Source organism: Perca flavescens, chromosome 13 (assembly GCF_004354835.1).
Source record: "Perca flavescens isolate YP-PL-M2 chromosome 13, PFLA_1.0, whole genome shotgun sequence".
NCBI classification, from domain to species: domain Eukaryota; kingdom Metazoa; phylum Chordata; class Actinopteri; order Perciformes; family Percidae; genus Perca; species Perca flavescens.
In genome coordinates, this window is record NC_041343.1 from 10,924,172 (window position 1) to 10,942,111 (window position 17,940).

The 17,940-nt window shown below is 41.8% G+C and overlaps 1 protein-coding gene across 3 annotated transcripts in view; it reads right to left on the reverse strand.

Annotated features, from left to right (window-relative positions):
- Positions 1-17,940, reverse strand: part of nlgn2b (neuroligin 2b) — a 172,992-nt gene that overhangs the window by 32,696 nt on the left and 122,356 nt on the right. For 2 of the 3 annotated variants that reach the window (XM_028596469.1, XM_028596468.1), the window contains exons 2-3: positions 12,719-13,470; positions 5,884-5,937 (exon numbers count right to left, since the gene is read on the reverse strand). In XM_028596469.1, coding sequence (XP_028452270.1) covers positions 5,884-5,937; positions 12,719-13,235 — 571 coding nt within the window. In that variant the 5' untranslated portion in view covers positions 13,236-13,470. Of the gene's footprint in view, positions 1-5,883; positions 5,938-12,718; positions 13,471-14,970; positions 15,009-17,940 lie in introns of those variants that run through there. The other variant, XM_028596470.1, reaches the window with a different exon arrangement.

The window sequence follows — 17,940 nt, forward strand, 5'->3', positions numbered from 1 at the left end:
CTCTGCTCCACTAGCCTTGACCAGAAAATGTATTTTCCCCTTGAGGCTTTCTTTCATTGGTTTTTCCAAAAGGCTGAAACATGATAAGTGTTTTTCTTTTGTCAAGTTAAATTGGTATCTATTGCTGTACTGGACAGTAAAAATCGAGCCGCTTGCATTTAACTATGATAGATCAACCAATTATGTTAGCATTTAACAACTACAGCTCTGTTGAGGTTTTACCTCTGAGAATACACCAAGTAATCATGCCAGACATCAAGGTCATTAACTGTATGAAGTCCACAATGAAACTAAAGTTTTAACTGGGATCTTTGACTCCAAAACCGACTCTTTTTGTTTCACTTTCAGCTTTTATAAGTTATCATACTGTGGATAAAAGAGAGAGTGAAACAAGTTTTGTTTTTTTCTAATAGGTCTGAACCACCAAAAATGTTAAGTTATAACTGAAATATTTGCTAAGCCCAATAGAGGCTAGGAGTAAGCCAAAAGACTAAAACTAAATGGAAATAAAAAAAAATCATTCATTTTGGAATAAAAGATAAAAAGCTCATGCATACCTACAATGCCTTAATGAAAGGTGGATAGGAAAAGGTCCAAGTGGTGGAAAAGAGGGAAACGTCTAGCAGTCTATATCTCATCACTTGTACACACTTTATTCTGACAACATTTGTATGGGGCTTCAGACTTTCATCAGGTAAGCTTGAAAACAATATTTCTCTGGTTTATTTTATTTTAAAAAACGGGACACATGGTACAGGTATTTTGGTGAGTAGACATATGTTTGTCTGGCTAGGTGACCGCAGGTGATATAAAAAACTCAAGATATGACACGATTTGCATGAGATGATCACTTTTGTGCAAGCGTAATAAAATGAAACAGAGTTGTGTGTGTGTTGGAGTGTGGGACATGGTGCAATGATCGGAGGGTGCTCCGCACAAACAGAGGGGTGATTAGGGGTGCAGGGTCGCAGGGTGAAAGTCAAAGCAGCCCAAATCAAAGGCCTATATGGCCAACAAGGAGCTCACTGTCTTTCCTGCCTGCCTTTGAAACACTGGCACATTATTCACTCCTCTCTTTTCTACCTAGCCTGATAGTATCCTCCTCAATATCCCCCCATCCCCCCCAACGAACGAAATAACAAAAACAAGGTGGGAAAAAACATTGTCGTTAACTGAAATAAAAATAAAAACGAGGCATTACAAAAAAACTATAACTAACTAAAACTTTAATGTCTGTTTGCAAAGCTAACTAAAATAAAATAATCGAGTAAATGTCCTTAGTTTTCGTCTTTGTCAATGTCTTTCACAGAGCAAATAACGTTATATCTTTCAGAGTTGACATTTCCGACCATAGACCTGTTTTATACAGTCTACATATATAGTTTCTGACTTGGAACCCAGAAATTCCGACATTCCACGTCAAAGTGAACAGAACATAGTCCATGCCCCTCGCCTGGCATCATGGCGGTACCAAATGTCGGAAGAAAGCGGCAAATTCCTATTTGATTATGACTGTGTCATTTAAAATCAAGTGCCTTTCAGCGGAAGGTGGTAAAATATGTGGACAATTTATTAAAGGGAAAAATCCCACCAATTTGAAAGTACATTTGAGAAACGCGCACAAGGAGGCTAACCTAGCTTACCTTAACAAGGTAAAGGAGAATGCAAAGCCCCCTTTCCCCGAAACAGAAGCTAATACAACCCCGGTACAGGGCGTGGATGTATGGGTACAGGGCCAGGCAGCATGACAGGAGGGCTTTCACCGGCGACCCGATAGCTGCTGGTTAGTAAATACGCAGGAACACCACAAGAGGGAGGAAGCGTGGGTTAATATGTGTATTGATACTGGGATGTCTACACAACTGTGTGAGTCAATTGACTTCAAAAGTTCGCCACTTTACTCGAACCAAAGTACAAAACACCTGTTCATGTCTGTCTTCTTTAGTCTGTTGGCTATTTAGGTTTTTTTCCTGGCACACGTCACGTACACATTTTCCACTTACTGTGGCATCTTGTGTAGACTGTTTACATATTTGTGCTCATCATATGTACATTTTATGTAACTTATGGGTGTTATTGTTGAATACATTGTGAATAGCCTACATATTTCTAAAATTGTACGATTTTTTTGTTGAGTTATTATTACACAATACTTTTTCTGACCTTTTTGAATCTTGTCCCTGACAAATAACCCATATTACAAAAAGAAAGACTTAAACTTACACTAAAACTAATACAAACTAAACTAAAACTAAGGATTTTCAAAAAATAAAGAATAAACTAAACTAGCAAACCCACTTTTAAAACTAATTAAAACTAAACTGAATTTGAAAACAAAAAGTCAAAACAAAATAAAAATAAAAACTAATGAAAAATGCAAAACTATAATAACCTCGGCTGTGACAGACAATGGCAAAAAGAAACAGACTTTACTTTTTGTTTGGGAGCTCCAGTTGAAGTCCCGAAAGCCGCTGCTATAGATGCAGCTATAGGTGCGTTCCTTTTACCTCGGAACTCGGAAGCCGGAGCTGGGAATGACGTCACACCAGAGTTGAATGGGTTCCATTTTACAAGCCGGATTCATAGTGGGGTTAGCTCTAGCCAGGTTAGCCATTGTTAGCAATACCAGTTGATAACAACGCATTCCTCTGTTTTTTTGTGCATACAAACAGCGTAACAACATGTCAACAGATAGAAGTTGGACAGGACTGTGTGTACGACTGATTTAGTGAGACACAAATAAGACAGAAGTGCTAATAACTGTATGTTACTGCCATTGATCCATGTTGGATTTTGAGCTTGGGGGTACTCAGAGGTTGTCCGAGTTGTCTGAGTACCATCACGTTTTCAGAATTTTGGTACTTGGTACCGAAGCACAGTTTCTCGTGACATCCCTACTTACATCTATTCTCAATTTAATGCCTCACCTTCCAATAGAAACTGCCTACTTTCTGCTTTTCCATTATTCTGGTGCTCTCTCATTCATTCTGCTATGGAAATCTCAATTGATTTGGGCATAAAAGATTAAACCACACTCAGCAATGCAGTCTCTTGCAAATAAAGTTCAAAAACAAGCTGCTAATAATAGTATTTTCCAACAATGTTTGGGAACCTGTGTCCAATCCATCCACCTGAGCAATTAAGTGAGGAATTCAGCCCTACCCGAGCCCTACTCATCCTGTCAAAATCCATCAGGTGTCGGCATAAATGTCAAGCTCTACCAGTCTCCTACTCATCCACCCTCTCAATCTCTCTCTCTCTCTCTACATCTCTCTCACTTTCAAAGCTTTGTAAATGTCATTTCATCATGCACTTGTCTTCATTATGACTATTTTTTCCCTTCTCTCCCCCTCACTGCCCTCCCCTGTGCTCTCGCAGTGCTCAGCTTTTCCTTTTCTTTCATCTCTATTCTATCATTCTGCTCCTCTGCTAGGCAATCCTGCATGAATCCTTCCTTCTGTTTTCACCGTTAAGAAACCACACAATTGGATTAGCTACATCTGTCTCTTTTTAAACCATAGCAATTAGAGATGCAAGGGAGAGAATTCAATACTCAAATAGCACAGAGCCCCCCCCCAAAAAAAGCCACACGCATAGCACAAATTAGAGCACATGCACTCAGGCGTAGATGTGCACATGCGCTGTGCTCGAGTAGGCACACAATGCGCAAATGGCAATGTAATGCACACATAATGCTATGTAATATACAATATGTCTGGGCATGTGTACAGAAACAGATGCACACACTGTCTGCATAGATTTTGGCTGCATCAGTAAAGAGGAGTGAGAGAGCATCTAACTGCAGTGAACTTGAAAATGTAAAGAAATAGCAGATTATATGCAATATGCAGAAATCCTCCTGTTGTTGAAAGACTTGGAGAAAGCCCATTAACATTATGAAGACACATCAGCACACCATTTCATAAAGAGTTTAGTACAAGAATAAAAGCGCGGGTGAAAAAGGACTGAAAATTGATTCTTTTAGTGATGCATCACACAGGATAGTCAGAACATCAGCGTGTGGTTGATCAAGCACATAGCAAACGAGAAGTGAAAGTAAATTTGCTGCCAGTGCAAGTACCCAAAAAGCAGCATTTGTGACAGTGGGGAATGAAGAACAACTGCTTTGTATGTAGCTCTTTATGCTTTTTAGCTAAAAGTGTGCCTGTGAGAAGGAATGGCAGATTTGTGTGCTAATAAAGGCAGTTAAAGGGAAACTTCACCGATTAGCATTAAGCTTTGTATTAGTAGAACCCCGGTAGTATTTTTGAATGACCATGCTTCCCTCCCTCATGTCCCCCTGAGAGGGGAGATCTCTGTATTGAGGGTCTGAAAAAAAACCTCAGATGACGCAAAATGACGATTTTTGCGTCACTGCCCAGAGGCAAAAGACTACAGCCTGTATTCATTGTGTATTAGGAGCCACTTCCGCATAGCCCAAAGGGGGTTGGACTGTCGGCTTTTTCCGGAGATTGCCAAGGAAAAAACGAGTGTCAGCCATCTTGAATCCTCGCTTAGCTTCTCAGCAGGAGCAGAAACTGTTCATCCCGACGGAAATTTTGGGACGCAAGCTTTTATTTTGAAAAGTAGACGGGGCGGCATGATATGGGACGCTCCAGGCTGCAGCCATACAGTCTTGGAAATTTTAGAACAACAATTATGTGCATTCAAACTACCACACACGTGTACCACCGGGATACATTGGAACACATCGGAGAATATGCAGGACACTTTATTACGGACGCAATACTCAACACACTACGCAAGCTTTGCCTGAACGGAGACCAGCGGTGGTGCTCGATTCCTGTGGCCGGTAAAGTGACCTCATCAGCGGGGAGCGTTGAACGAGTGTGCCGGTGGAAAGCTAACGCTGGCCGGCCATCTGTTCACCAATCGTGCTTGCAAGTGTCCGCTCATTAAACAAACTGGACTACATCCAACTTCAACGAAACTCCCAACGCAAGTTCAGAGACTGCTGTGTTTTTGTTGTTGTGGAAATATTGCTGTGGACAATCCAGCCTGCTGTCACCGGGTAAGACTACTAGTGGAGGTGGGCTGTGTTACCCCGGACTGCCTGTTGCAGAAATGGGGTGATTTGTATCCAACTAACTGCTAACTGCTGGTGGAGTCTGTGACTGTAAAATGCCGACAATTCTATCTACATCTCACGCAAATGTACGGCTGTCTTTATACTCTATGTTTATACCACAGCCCACCAAGAGCTAATGCTAGTAGCTATGAGTTAGCCTTCTTTTATTAAATGGCTTGGTTGAATTCTAATGTAGAATTCGGTATGTTATTTCTTGATAACAACATAAAGGATAACACACCGTTGCCATGCATAGCAGAGCATTGCCATGGACAGAGTTCTGTTTACTCTGGAGCTATCAATCAATCTGCTGAAAGAAGATAATGTATCAGCTGTGGCAAAAAAAAGCATGTTTTAAATGTGTAACACCACTTGAGCCACGGTGAAACGTTTTTTCGTGTATATGGTTGAAATGACAATAAAACACACTTGTTGAGTTGATTGTCTCACTGTCTGTCTGTAAAGGGCAGGCGTAGCTTGGGAGTGGCCTCATACAGCAGCAAAGCAAGTGCATTCTGGGATTTGGTGTCTTTCATCCATATGAGCCAAAAACACATTTTCTGTCTTATCTAGGCACCAATTTAAATTTTTTTTTCACATTTCTACTACATAAGTGACCCAATTTAAAGATATATTCAGCTTTCCAGCGGTGAAATTTCCCTTTAACAATGGACACCGTAATGTGCGCATAGAGTGATGAGTCTAAGGTGATTATTAATACAAATACAAACACAACATTCCCCACAGAGCTTGAAAAATGGAGCACGAGGAAAAAACACATGCAATTGAAATACCTTCATCCCTCGGTCTGTTCATTGTAGACTCATCATGTTTTTTTGTGAGCGGACCTAAGGTTCAGAAAAAAGGGAAGGGGGGAGAGACAAAAGACAAAATTCAAAAAAATTGCATTTGCAGAAAAATGTAAGATTAGAAGAGAAAAATTGCAAAAGATAAAATGTTATGCTCGGTTACTTTTCAGTCGCTTTTGATAGACAAAATGTTTACAAGGATTACACACCGTTACCTCAAAAGATATCGCCAAACTCATCTGTTTTAACTGCTTAGGATCTAGTCATGCACTGCCTCGTCAATGACCCCAGAGGCCACTTCTCCTCAACCCGTCTCCCTATCGGTCCTGACACACTGTTGCTTTGTAAAGAAAAATCAATGAAACGAATCAAGCCATCACTCTTTTCGGTCAGAGAGGGCAAAGGAATGCCAAGATTCTCTGTATCCTGCTCCCGCTCAGGACAGTGTTGCAGTCCTAAAGCAAAAAGTCACGATCCTAACCCTGACACGATCCAGAGATACTCCATTGTTGAAGCACTGATGACACACACACACACACACACACACACACATCCTGAATACATGTGACCATCTATGTACTTTGTGCACAGAGAAATGCTAGCATATAGCCTGAAATGTTAGACTTTCCTACTAAATTAACAGAGAGGGAGCTGTTTTTGATATTTACACCGCCTGCAGAGGCTTGTGACAGGATTCCCCTTACCAAGGTCAAACGGAAGCCCCACATTAAATTTTAATGTTAATGCCAGTTAAATGCTCCATAGGGCACAGCCAATAACAAGCATTCATCACGGTGACCAACCAACACCCCGGCGCGTCAACCTCTGTAAGTCTTAACTGATAAGAGATTAATTTTTTTTTTCTTGGTTTCTGTCAGTGGAGCTTTCAATCAGCCCACAATTACCGCTGCGCTTTGTGTTGTTCTCAGTTACTGTCTACATCTGCACGTCTTAGGGGAAGCCATTAAAACACACTCACGTTCACACACGCAGCCGCCCACACATTAAACGTTCATGTGCTACACAAAGCATGTTAACAGTGTCCTTATCATCTGTTGCTGTCCTCCTCGTACCCACCCAGCAGCACATTCACTGCCATCCGGTGGGAAGGCGTTGCAGCCTCTCATTTTCAAGAATACTCAGCCGGGTTGGAATACTCTACGTTGGGTTGCCAAAAGGTTTATCACTCTGCCATAGGGCTGCTGACATGTCTGTTTCTACCATTCTGCTGGAAACCTCACAGCAAAGTGAAGGCATATAGCCTTTTCACAGTGCTTTGCATATTGACAAAGGAGACAAAGAGCATCACTGCACTCCACCGTTATAATGCTGCATTTTTACCCATCCCTCTATATGAACATGGTTTCCTGATATAAAATGTTTATCTTCCGTCTAAATGGAAAAGGATCGATGCTGAATGGATTTGCTGCACCCTCCGAGTACCACCATACAGGCGCCTGATCCAGAGAGCGCTTCCTGCCATAGAGGGAGATGATACAGTAGTTGGTCCTGGGCTACACAGCAGACAGGTAGACAGACCGGTAATGGATGGAAAGGCACATAAGTCCTCAGTCTTGTCAGCACTTCCCCATTACTTAGCACCACTCTAAAACCACACCTTGCCGCTTAATGGAGACTACTCTGATTTCACTCGTATGCCTTATAAAGAGCTAACCCATACGTTAGGATAAGCTCCGCTCAAACAGACATTGTAACGGACCATTAGACTTCACCTTAAGACTTCACAAGTGCACCTCATCTAAACTGTTTAAAAGTTTAAAACTAAAAACAAAGAAAAAGTAATGTTGTGATTAGGACTACATTCATTATCAAACCATTTTTTGTATTGTTTAGTCTATAAAATAGTGGAAAGGCCAATTACAGTTTCCCGGAGCCCAAGGTAAAGTCTTGTTTTGACGGATCAACAGTCCAACAAGGCTATGAGTCTACAGCCATGCCAGCGGTTCTAATGGTGTACTTAAGCACAGCACGGTTTGAGCTTTAGTAAATGCAACGATCAGCATGCTAACATGCTCACAATGACAATGTTAGCATTCTAATTAGTAGCAGGTATACTGTTTGCCATGTTTACCACCTCATTTTTTTCTGTGTTAGCATGCTGACAGTAGTAGGCAACAGCTGATGCTGATGGGAATGTCATTCGTTTTGCACGTATACTTATACGTTGAAGTTATTACAATTTATCCAGAGGGTTACATAAATGCGTGTATCAAATTTTCATGGCAATACTTTCAAGAGTTGTTGAGATATTTCAGTCTGGACCAAAGTGGTGGACGGACCGACACTGCCAACCCAAGAGCCATGGCTAGCATGGCTAAAAAAAAACATCATTTATAATGGTATGATACTGGGAAAAGCAGCAAAGCTTCACATATGAGATTTGAGCTTGATAATGACATAAACAATTCATCAATTATCAATTTTTTTATCAGCTATATATTTGCATTGACTGACTTATGAATTAATAATTTCAGTATTAGTTGTCAGTATATTGTGGCTGCAGATCTTGATGCTGGCATTCCTCCACATAAATAGATAGCATTGCTACATGCTAATGTGGCCAGGATAATATGTTTTTATTTTTGGTGATTTGCTTTGAAAGAAATGCTCATGGCAGTATCTAAGTCTTAACTTCTGACAACAAACTGCAGACTTTTGAAGAAATGCTTAAATGGATTAGACAAGACAAAAAGTAGGATGTAGCCAAAGGGAAACACACACACACACTTTTAAAAAAACATGTTCCCCTTCTGCCTCAGTAGAGAAGCCTGCCAGTAGGTTGACTGTCACATGATGTAATGGGCCACTGGTCACTGAAATACATTGGCCTATGCAGGAGCATTTTGCTTGGGTTTTCCCAGTACTGTTTGACCTAATGCAGCTCCATCTCTCAGTCAACAGCATTTCTGTTCGGTTCAGTGAGCTAGTGGCCAGAGCGCAAGCTGTCTACCGTCCCTCTCCATTTCCTCAGTGCAGTAAACGGGATGAAGCTGCAATATGTCATGTCTACGGTGGCCTGTCTGCTTGACAAGGTGTCAGACACAGCTTCGGTTCAACCCCCCTGCACCCATAGGCAGCAGCTTCCAGCACATGCAGTCCTATCCCTCTGCTCTCCATCTCTTCTACTGTGCCCCCAGCCTCCAGCTCCATCCTTGCCTCCACTGTCCTGCCTCCTGAAATATGGTTTTTAATAAAGAGCACGGTAAATGGCTGCTCCAGCAGCAATAAAAATGAAGGATCTTAGGCCCATGGCTGAGGAGTGTCTTGAGGAAACAGGAATTCAGTAATACAGTGCTCTTACCGAGCATCCTGGCCACACAGGAGAGTTAGGGTAGCAGTGCAAAATGCAATAGGGAGCAGGAGAGAGATAAAGGGAGAGTGTAAAACTCACTGCTCAATCCACAAAGAACATTTGTGTTATTTACATTACTCTAAGGAGTTATTTGAATTCAATTTGAGTTGAAGAAGTAGCAGGCTACATAGTGGCCTAGTGGGAAAGGGCACGAAGCTCATTTGCATTCAGAACAGAAACCCCTTCTACCGCCATCTGCATATAGATGGCAGGGATGATTTCAGGCAGGAGAGAGCAGGAGGGGTGAACATGCAGAAAGAAAAGAGAGCTATGAATTTTCTTTTGTCCAAAGAATAATGCAGAGAACATGCTCAGTGAGAGTATTTCTAGGTCTGAAACAGACATATCAGATAGGGGCACGACTTAAGATAACACATAATGCTGTACTATGGAGATTAAATGTGTCAAAATCAAGTCTTGCAGGGCGGATTTGGAACCAAAACATTTTGATCCAGGCAGTTAGGTTCTGTGCTGCCAATTAATTAAGGCCCACCTACATCTGCCACGAGTGGCAATGCAACAACTCGCTGCCAAACACAGCACAGACATCCTCCCTTAATTGTAAACATGACCATCACTTACTGGTACCAAGTTAGCAAGCTAACCTACTAGCTAAATCAGATTAGTCTAGCTGAAACACTACTATAGTAAGAGTCTACAGCCACACTAGCAGCTATGTGAGGCTGTACTTAAGCACAGCAGTGCTTTGAGCTAAATGCTCAAATATCAGCATGCTAACATAGTACAGCTGATGCTGTTGGGAATGTCATAAGTTTAGCAGGTATGTGGCCATAAACAAAATATTGGACAAATAATGGCACAAAATTAAAAGTCAGACACAACCAGTTGTTACAATTCATCCCAAGAGGGACATGGGTCTCTGTAGCGAATCTTATTATAAATCAAAAAAGTCAAGGGATCACACCGGTCAGTGGGATACATCATCTGGGACCCATGAATGTTTGTACAGAATGTCATGGCAGTCCATCCTACAGTGGTTGAAACACAACATGTCAACATGCTGGTGGAAAGTCAGGGTATCACCAAAGACCGAAGGATAAATCCTCTGTGACCATGGATGTCTATACAAGATGTCATGGCAATCCATCCAACAGTTGTTGCAATATTTCAGTCTTGACATTATAGCTAAAAACCTTAATGCTGAGCTGAAGGCAAACAATTTAAAGACAGGCAGGAGACCAAATACTATTTGGCATGTTTCATGCCATCAGGACAAGCGCTGTGCAAACCGGTTGCATCCCAGCAAGCAGACTGTGTTGAGCTTGTGACTTGTGCTCTTCTGTGGTTAATCTCTATGCTTAAAATAAACTTATAACAGAACACAGCCAATCAAATGTGATGAAACAACTCACACAGTCTGTGAAGCAGACTAGCTAGAGTTTTCAATCCTAATAAACAATGCTTAAGGACTCTTTTTTACTCAAACTTTGAAATGTGCAATATATAATATATTTACTGTATTAAATCAAAAAATGACCACAATACGTCATCAGATATTAAGGTAACGTGCTAAGCTGAAATACTATGTTTTCTGACAACAATGCTAAAGCTAGTATTTTCTCCTTTGAAATTTCCGTTGCCGAATTTCTGTTTGTGTGTTGGTATTGACTGCCCATTCTGACAGCCCGGTTGCCAGATGGTCTGTAAAAACGCATACCCAGTGGGCGACAGCTGTAGTACAGCCATGGAGGCAGCAAACAAACAACGTGATCAACGGAGATCGATTCTATCCGACCTAAAAAACTTTGACGTTTCTAACAGTTGCGTGACCAGAGACGTAACAACCCCCTGGTAAATATTGGAGATGTATTTGAAAGATGGAGACAGCTTAGAGCCCAAAAGGACACCAAGTTGATTAATTTTCTCCTGAACAGGTGAGCATTAGCTTCAGGCTAATTTATCACGGCTACTAGGGACGGGAATTTTCAGTCATTTCAACATTTGTGTACTCACATTGAATTTTATAGAGTAGCGTTACTCAAGTTAGTTACTCGCAAAACAATTGAGACACAGCCAGTGAAGTGATCCCGATTGGTCACACCTTAACTGCTAACATTACCGGAGGACCAGGCAAGCAGGCCACGGCTGTTGACAACGTGTAGCGTTAGCCTGTTAAGCGGCCGTAGCTGACAAACGGTAAGTAATTTCAAGTCAAGAAAGGGTGGCTGTAAATCGGTAGAGAGGACTGTGAGTTTGCGCTGTTTTAAGCAGTCCATCCATCCATCTTCGTCCGCTTATCCGGTGTCGGGTCGCGGGGGGAGCAGCTCCAGCAGAGTTTTAGGTTTGAGTTTTAAGCAGTTGTTTCCGTAATTTTAAGCTGAGGAAGTGTGTCCGTCAGTGGGGTAGAGAGGACGGCGAGGTAGAGGTGTTTTTAGCGGCTGTTGCCATAATTTTAAGCTGAGAAGGTGTGTCTGTCAGTCTGGGAGGGAGGACGGCGAGGTAGTGGTGATTTTAGCGGCTGTTGCCGTAATTTTAAGCCTAGATAGTGTGGTCGTCAGTCGGATACAGAGCTCCGCATGAGCATGGGCTTTTATGACTGTCAACATAGCCAGTATCTAACGTTAGCTACTCCGCTGTGCTGTGCTGTGGAGTAATGTCTGGCTATGTGAGACTAGCGTCTAGCAACATTGATGCTGTGTTCTCAACCTGGCAACCTCTGTGAACTTCGAGTGAGAGATGACTCTGTCCAGTATTTTGAATTTGGACTGCAGTAACTATTTTAAACGCTAGCTGTCAGTTTTACATATTGGACCATTAAAGTTGATTGTTGTGTATTTAGTCATAACAATTCATTGCCATAGCAAAATACCTAAGATTTGAAACCAAGTTTTCAGGGGGTTTAAACCTTGTTCTTCTGACATAACCGCAAGTCTAACACCATGCAAACTATTTGCGAGCTTGTGACAGCAGTTACGTGTAAAATGTGGTGTGTTTGATTTCAGAGGCACTTCAGTCTCCTTCAGTCTCTAGTTCTCTCTCACACACAGGGCAAAACATATCCTTGGGGACAGCATCAGCCTTGTGTAAGCAGTGACCCCTGACAATAAGTCACAGATTTTGACAAGCAGACAGGACTACATGTTACATCAGTGAATCAGTCTCCCTCATTTGCACACCTTATCCCCTGGGAATAACACAGGAAACTCTACATCAGCCTCTCGGTGAGTATGTGACATATGTAGTGTACAGCACACACACTTTAACCGCGGCGCTCTCATTCTACTAATGTACGTACATTTTCTTATTTCTTCTTCCCAGCATCTCTGGTATGCTGGTCTGACTTTATACTGCAGTAATACTTGGTATTTCCACTAGCAATTAATGTTTCTATCTTTTCTGCTTTTCTGACCAACTATACACAGTTTAACAGGCCAAGACTAACTATTTCTCTTCCTATATCTAGCATGAGAGTTTTGTCTCACTCACCATCTTCAGTGGGTACATAGATGTTGAGGTAAAGGCAGTCCTCACTCTGGTTCTGAACATAGGTCGCTGCAGCATCCAGGTTGTCTGTGAACCACACTGGTAGCATGATCTCAGGTAAAACCCCGTGGACATTCTGGGGACACACTGGTGCAAAATGGGTGGCATTGCGAATCTCCTGCCAGGATCCTGGAGCTTCAGGAGGCTGGAAGCGGCGCTCGCCGACAGGTGCGGTGGCATACGGCACACCTAAGTACTGTTCCACGGGGCCCAAGATCTCATTGTTGAGCTCCTTCCTGATACCACGGATCTTTCCATAGCCAGTGGACACTATGGGGTGTTTCAGGTCAACCCGTTGACACGAGGAAAGGGTGAGGTGTAGCACTAGTCCCAAGAGCCACAGCAGACAGTGATTAGCAACCTGCTGAGAAGTATAATGGCGCTTCCCGCCATAGCCTTGGTGGCTGGCAGCATTGAGAGGAAAAAACAACATGTCCAAAATAAATGCTCTTTTAGTCATATCACTGGGACTTCAGCTGGGTGTAAAGGGGGATCACAAACTCAGTGGGTTATGGGAAATAACAAAGGCAAAAAGAGGATTTGTGGACGAGGACAGGTTAACAGTTTTTCTAGGGTGACATGGTGAGGCGGAGGGACAGGTCGCATTCTCAGGTAGACTCTGTGGTCTCATCTGTCTTCCTCTTTGGATCCTCCTCCTGATGGGTCCAGAGCTGCAGTCAGGAAGCCAATTATACCTGGAAGACACAGACAGGTTGCAGGTTTGAGTCAGTGTGTGTGTGAACACAGGTATAGGAATGTAGGTGTGCTATTTGAGCTCTGTCAGTGTGTTTTAAAAGGCACAAGAGGGCAATATGGGTAAGCTGATTTAACGTTAAGTGTCCGTTAGCTCAAAAAATAAGGAATAATGACACCTGACTGCAGGTGTAGTACATTATTATTACCCTGAGGCTAAAGTTTGCTATTCTGTCTACCAGACACCAAGGGTTATATCTCTCATGTCATGGGATTTAGTGGTCTTGAAGATAATTGATTTAACCTGAAAATATTAATGTCAGTGAGAATTTAAAGGTACAATATGCAACATTTCTGCTTTAAAATGTCTAAAAATGACCATACCTATGTTATATATTTTTATGAGTTGTCTTCTTACACTATCCTAAATGTTTCCACCAAATGTCAAACTCAGAGAAATCTGTTATTTTATTTTCAGACACGGCACGTTTCCTTTAGTCGCCCGTCAGTGGCGTCATATAACCTTTCACCCTCCAGTTACTCTAACTTCCGTCAGAACACTGGCACCAAGATGATACCAGAGAATGTCTAATAAGGGGAGAACTTCCACTCTCTGGAAAATTTCGGGTTGGTACAATGGGGCTAATAGGGAGTGAGATAGGGAGTGAACAGGCTCTCCATAGACAGGCTCTGATGATACGTTCAGGAGTAATTGTAAATCATACAATTTCACAGAAAAAAAATACTTGTAACCGTAATACTGCTTTTTTTTGCCATACATCATCATTTTGTGATTAATTACATCCCACTTTTTATCACAGTAATACAACAGAGACCTCATCTATTTTGAAAGTTCAATATCGATACCAGCTTGACGTTACTATAATTTGCTAACATTGATGCTAAAGCTTTGTGGGTAAAATTGAGGTTACAACATCGTTCAACACGCTAATAGTTATTTTTAGTATGACTGTTTCAACCACAGCTAACAGGACTGAGCTAACCCACGAATAACTTCACTAGTAACGTTAACGTTAGCTGTATAGATAGACGATTAATCTAATGCTAATTTACTCAAAGTAGCACACCCCGGTCTGTCTGCCTCACTCCCCGGGCGCAGAGAGACTCAGTCGGGATGACAGCTGACAACAGCCCCGGGACATATAGCTAGCTAGTTACTGTTAGCCCCCAGTCAGCTATCAGCCAGCTACTTCCATTACAGCAACCCCCGGCCAGAACTTATCTCCAGTGCCTGGTGTTTACGACGCTAACGGCAGTTTAATTAAACGTCGGGAAACAGACCATATCAGAACCAGCACCGAGTCACAACAGCGGCCATCCATTGCGGTAGCTAGCTACATCTCCGTAGCGCTACCGGTGTATGTGCCGAAAATCTCCTCCCTGCCGAATTTCTCCCCCCTTCGCGTTTAGCTGTCTTTACGGTTAGCTAAATTAACCCGACAAAAGGTGGGTTAAGCACCAAAACGAAAAGTTAAGATTACTGAAAAGTGAAGGGGAGATCATTCCGCGCAACTGGGAGATGTTCTGCTGCTGCACAACAGGCATCGAACGTCCTGGCTCGCTATCGCGGAGATTTCCCCGACAATCCCCACCCACACCCGTCTCTCAGCCTCGTTTAGTAGCTAGCTAGCGTTACAACAAACCCCGTCCGACCCGGTGTTGAAACCATCCAAAAGGTGACATTGATATGTGAAATATTTTGTGTTTTAGCTGCTGGCTACTGTTAGCTTGCTGGCTCACTAGCTAACTGGTCAGCTACAAATAAAAATCTAATCAAGAAAAACGTAATTATGTTGGGGAAACTGCAGCTATTTTATTAGAATAACATAAATAAACGTAACGGGAATAAACTTGAATGGGTAAACTCGTCCGTGAACTGATGCATTCTAACCGACAGCGAAGGTGTTTAACACTAAAAACTCCCATAATTCCACGCAACACAACGTCATCAAAAGTCCAGTTTTACCATCCATTGTTTTGGTTGAGAGACCCCTAGCAGCAGAAAGTTACATATTGTACGTTTAAGCACTTGACTAAAATGTAATTCCGCTGTGACACAGCATGTTGGAATTACCCTACCTTACCGATAGTTCAAATGAAGCAAACAATGAGCAACAATCACCGCTGCTGATAAACTAGTTCAGCGGAAATTGTGTCAAAATAAAAAAGGGGGTATAAATCTTCATTAAATATGTCTTTACACATTACTCAGTTGTTGCCACTGTGTTAATATACCTGTTCAAATGTCATATTAGCCAGCGAGCTCATTCATTGAGAGCCATGCACATGTAGTTTCTGTTTTTTCCATTTACTTTTTTTTTGTGCCACTGTATCAATCTTGACACAAAGTTGTAGTGGCATTTGTATGCTGTATTTTATTACCACTTTTCCTTATAAGTAGCTTGCTTCTGGCCAGTCGGCCTAGACTCTTTATTTCCTCCCGTCTGGGATCAGTGTATTGTATTCCGATGGTGTCTAGTGTGCATTTGACAAATGGCATGGGTCTCAAATTCAAATTTTGTCATCCTTGCTGGATATACAAATAACCATGTGCATCCCATCTACAAAAGCGGCTTGTGTTATGCCTCCCTAATGCATTTTGGGTGTAAACACAGAGCTGTATTTAGAGTTGTAAACTTGTGATCACATCACCCCAGGCACTCCGGGGTGCAAAGTGTGGAAAGAGCCACAGGTACAGTAGTATGGTAGGTTTGGAAATTCAATAAGTTATAAATTATACATACGTTCCAAGTTTAATGTGCTTTAACATGCATTCTGAAATACTGGAAATACATGTTGCCAATTTATAAGCTGAACATGAACTCCAGAATGTGTCCAACTAAGAAGAACTTGAACTTGCTGGGTTCAGTTATTACTTGAGAACAGAAAGCTTACAATAAGCATGTGGAGGCAGACTTAAGTGTTTAAAAATATTCAGTCTATTTGCGAAAACGTAATTTGCAGTCCAAAGGGAAACTTTTTCAATGACCATGGTGTAATGTGGCCCCTGCTTCACATTTCATCTTGCAGATAATTACGGTACTTTGAAGTGTAAAACAACACTCGTCTTGTAATCAACTTGAATCCACAGAGAACACAAAATAAATACGCACATCAGTATGAGGAGTGAACAAGGCAAACCCCATCGGCCCTTCACCCTTTTCAGCCATCCCCACTGTGTCAGAGTTAGACTTTCCCTCTCAACTCAGTTCAGTTGGTTCTTGCTTCCACATCATTACAGATGAATGGGCAGTGCTTATCTGAATCGGGCTTTGGGAGACAGAGCCGTTTAGGTGTGATAAAGGCTTTATGTGGCGCTAACTGTTGGTTGAATGCCATCTCGTCCCCCCACGTCAACTCTGCAATATCCACACCCTACTGCCAGCCCGCAGACACAAGGGATGCCATACAAAAATACAGCTGAAAGATGGCCTGCAACATTACAGGATGTTCAAAGTTAGTGATGTAAGTGCAACTTGGCTTCATAAGGACAAAACAGGAACAAGTTGCCTGGAAAAATATTCATTTCATTAAAGACCTCTGAGAGACTCAATCTTATGACAACTCTACACATTCAGAAGAGGAGGTAAGATGTGTAAGGACAAACTCATCAACCAACTTAGAAAAAGATTAATGTGATTATACACTGTACATGACTCGCTACGCGTTGTTTTGAAAGACTTATTGGGAGGGGGTAAGATTGGGTGGTTTAGAGGAGCCACTAGTCTTATTTGGACTAAGAGGTAAAGAAATGAGGGAGATGTGTTAACTTTTGCATTATTCATCCAGCCAAGGACATTTAAAGTTTTGGAAAATAAGATTAATTGCTGTCTTTCTGGCAGTTAGATGATTAAGATCGATGCTGTCTGTCTGTTAAATATGAAGCTAAATTCAGGAAAGCTTAGCTTAGCTCAGCAAAAAAAGTGGAAACGGGGAAACAGATAGCCTGGCTCTGTCTCATGGAAACAAAGACTAACCAGCACCTCTAAAACGACAAGTAGCTAGTGGTTTTATACGTGGTTATGTGGGGGACTAAGCTCTTCTGTTTTTACACTTCTGTTTTAGTACAGACTAAACTAAGAAGATGTAGCATATTGATTATAGTTTCTGGTTAGCAGGTTTTGTTCCCTTCCGGACTGTTTCCCCCTGTTTTCCAGTCTTTATGCTAAGCTAAAATAACAGGCTACTGACAGTGGCTTCCTTTTCAACAGACAGATATAAAGTTGGTGTTGATCTTCCAGCTACAAAATTACACACAATAGTAAGCTAAATGTATTGGAATTGAAATCACGACTATTTAACACGATTACTCGTTGACTTTTGGAAATGTTGCAATTATTGAACTTAAAAAAACAGTGAAAAAGTTAAACAAATCAACAGTGAAAACTTGTGACATTTCCCCTAATACTTTACCCATTTGAACTTTTTTTGTGTGCAAAATAATAGTTTTT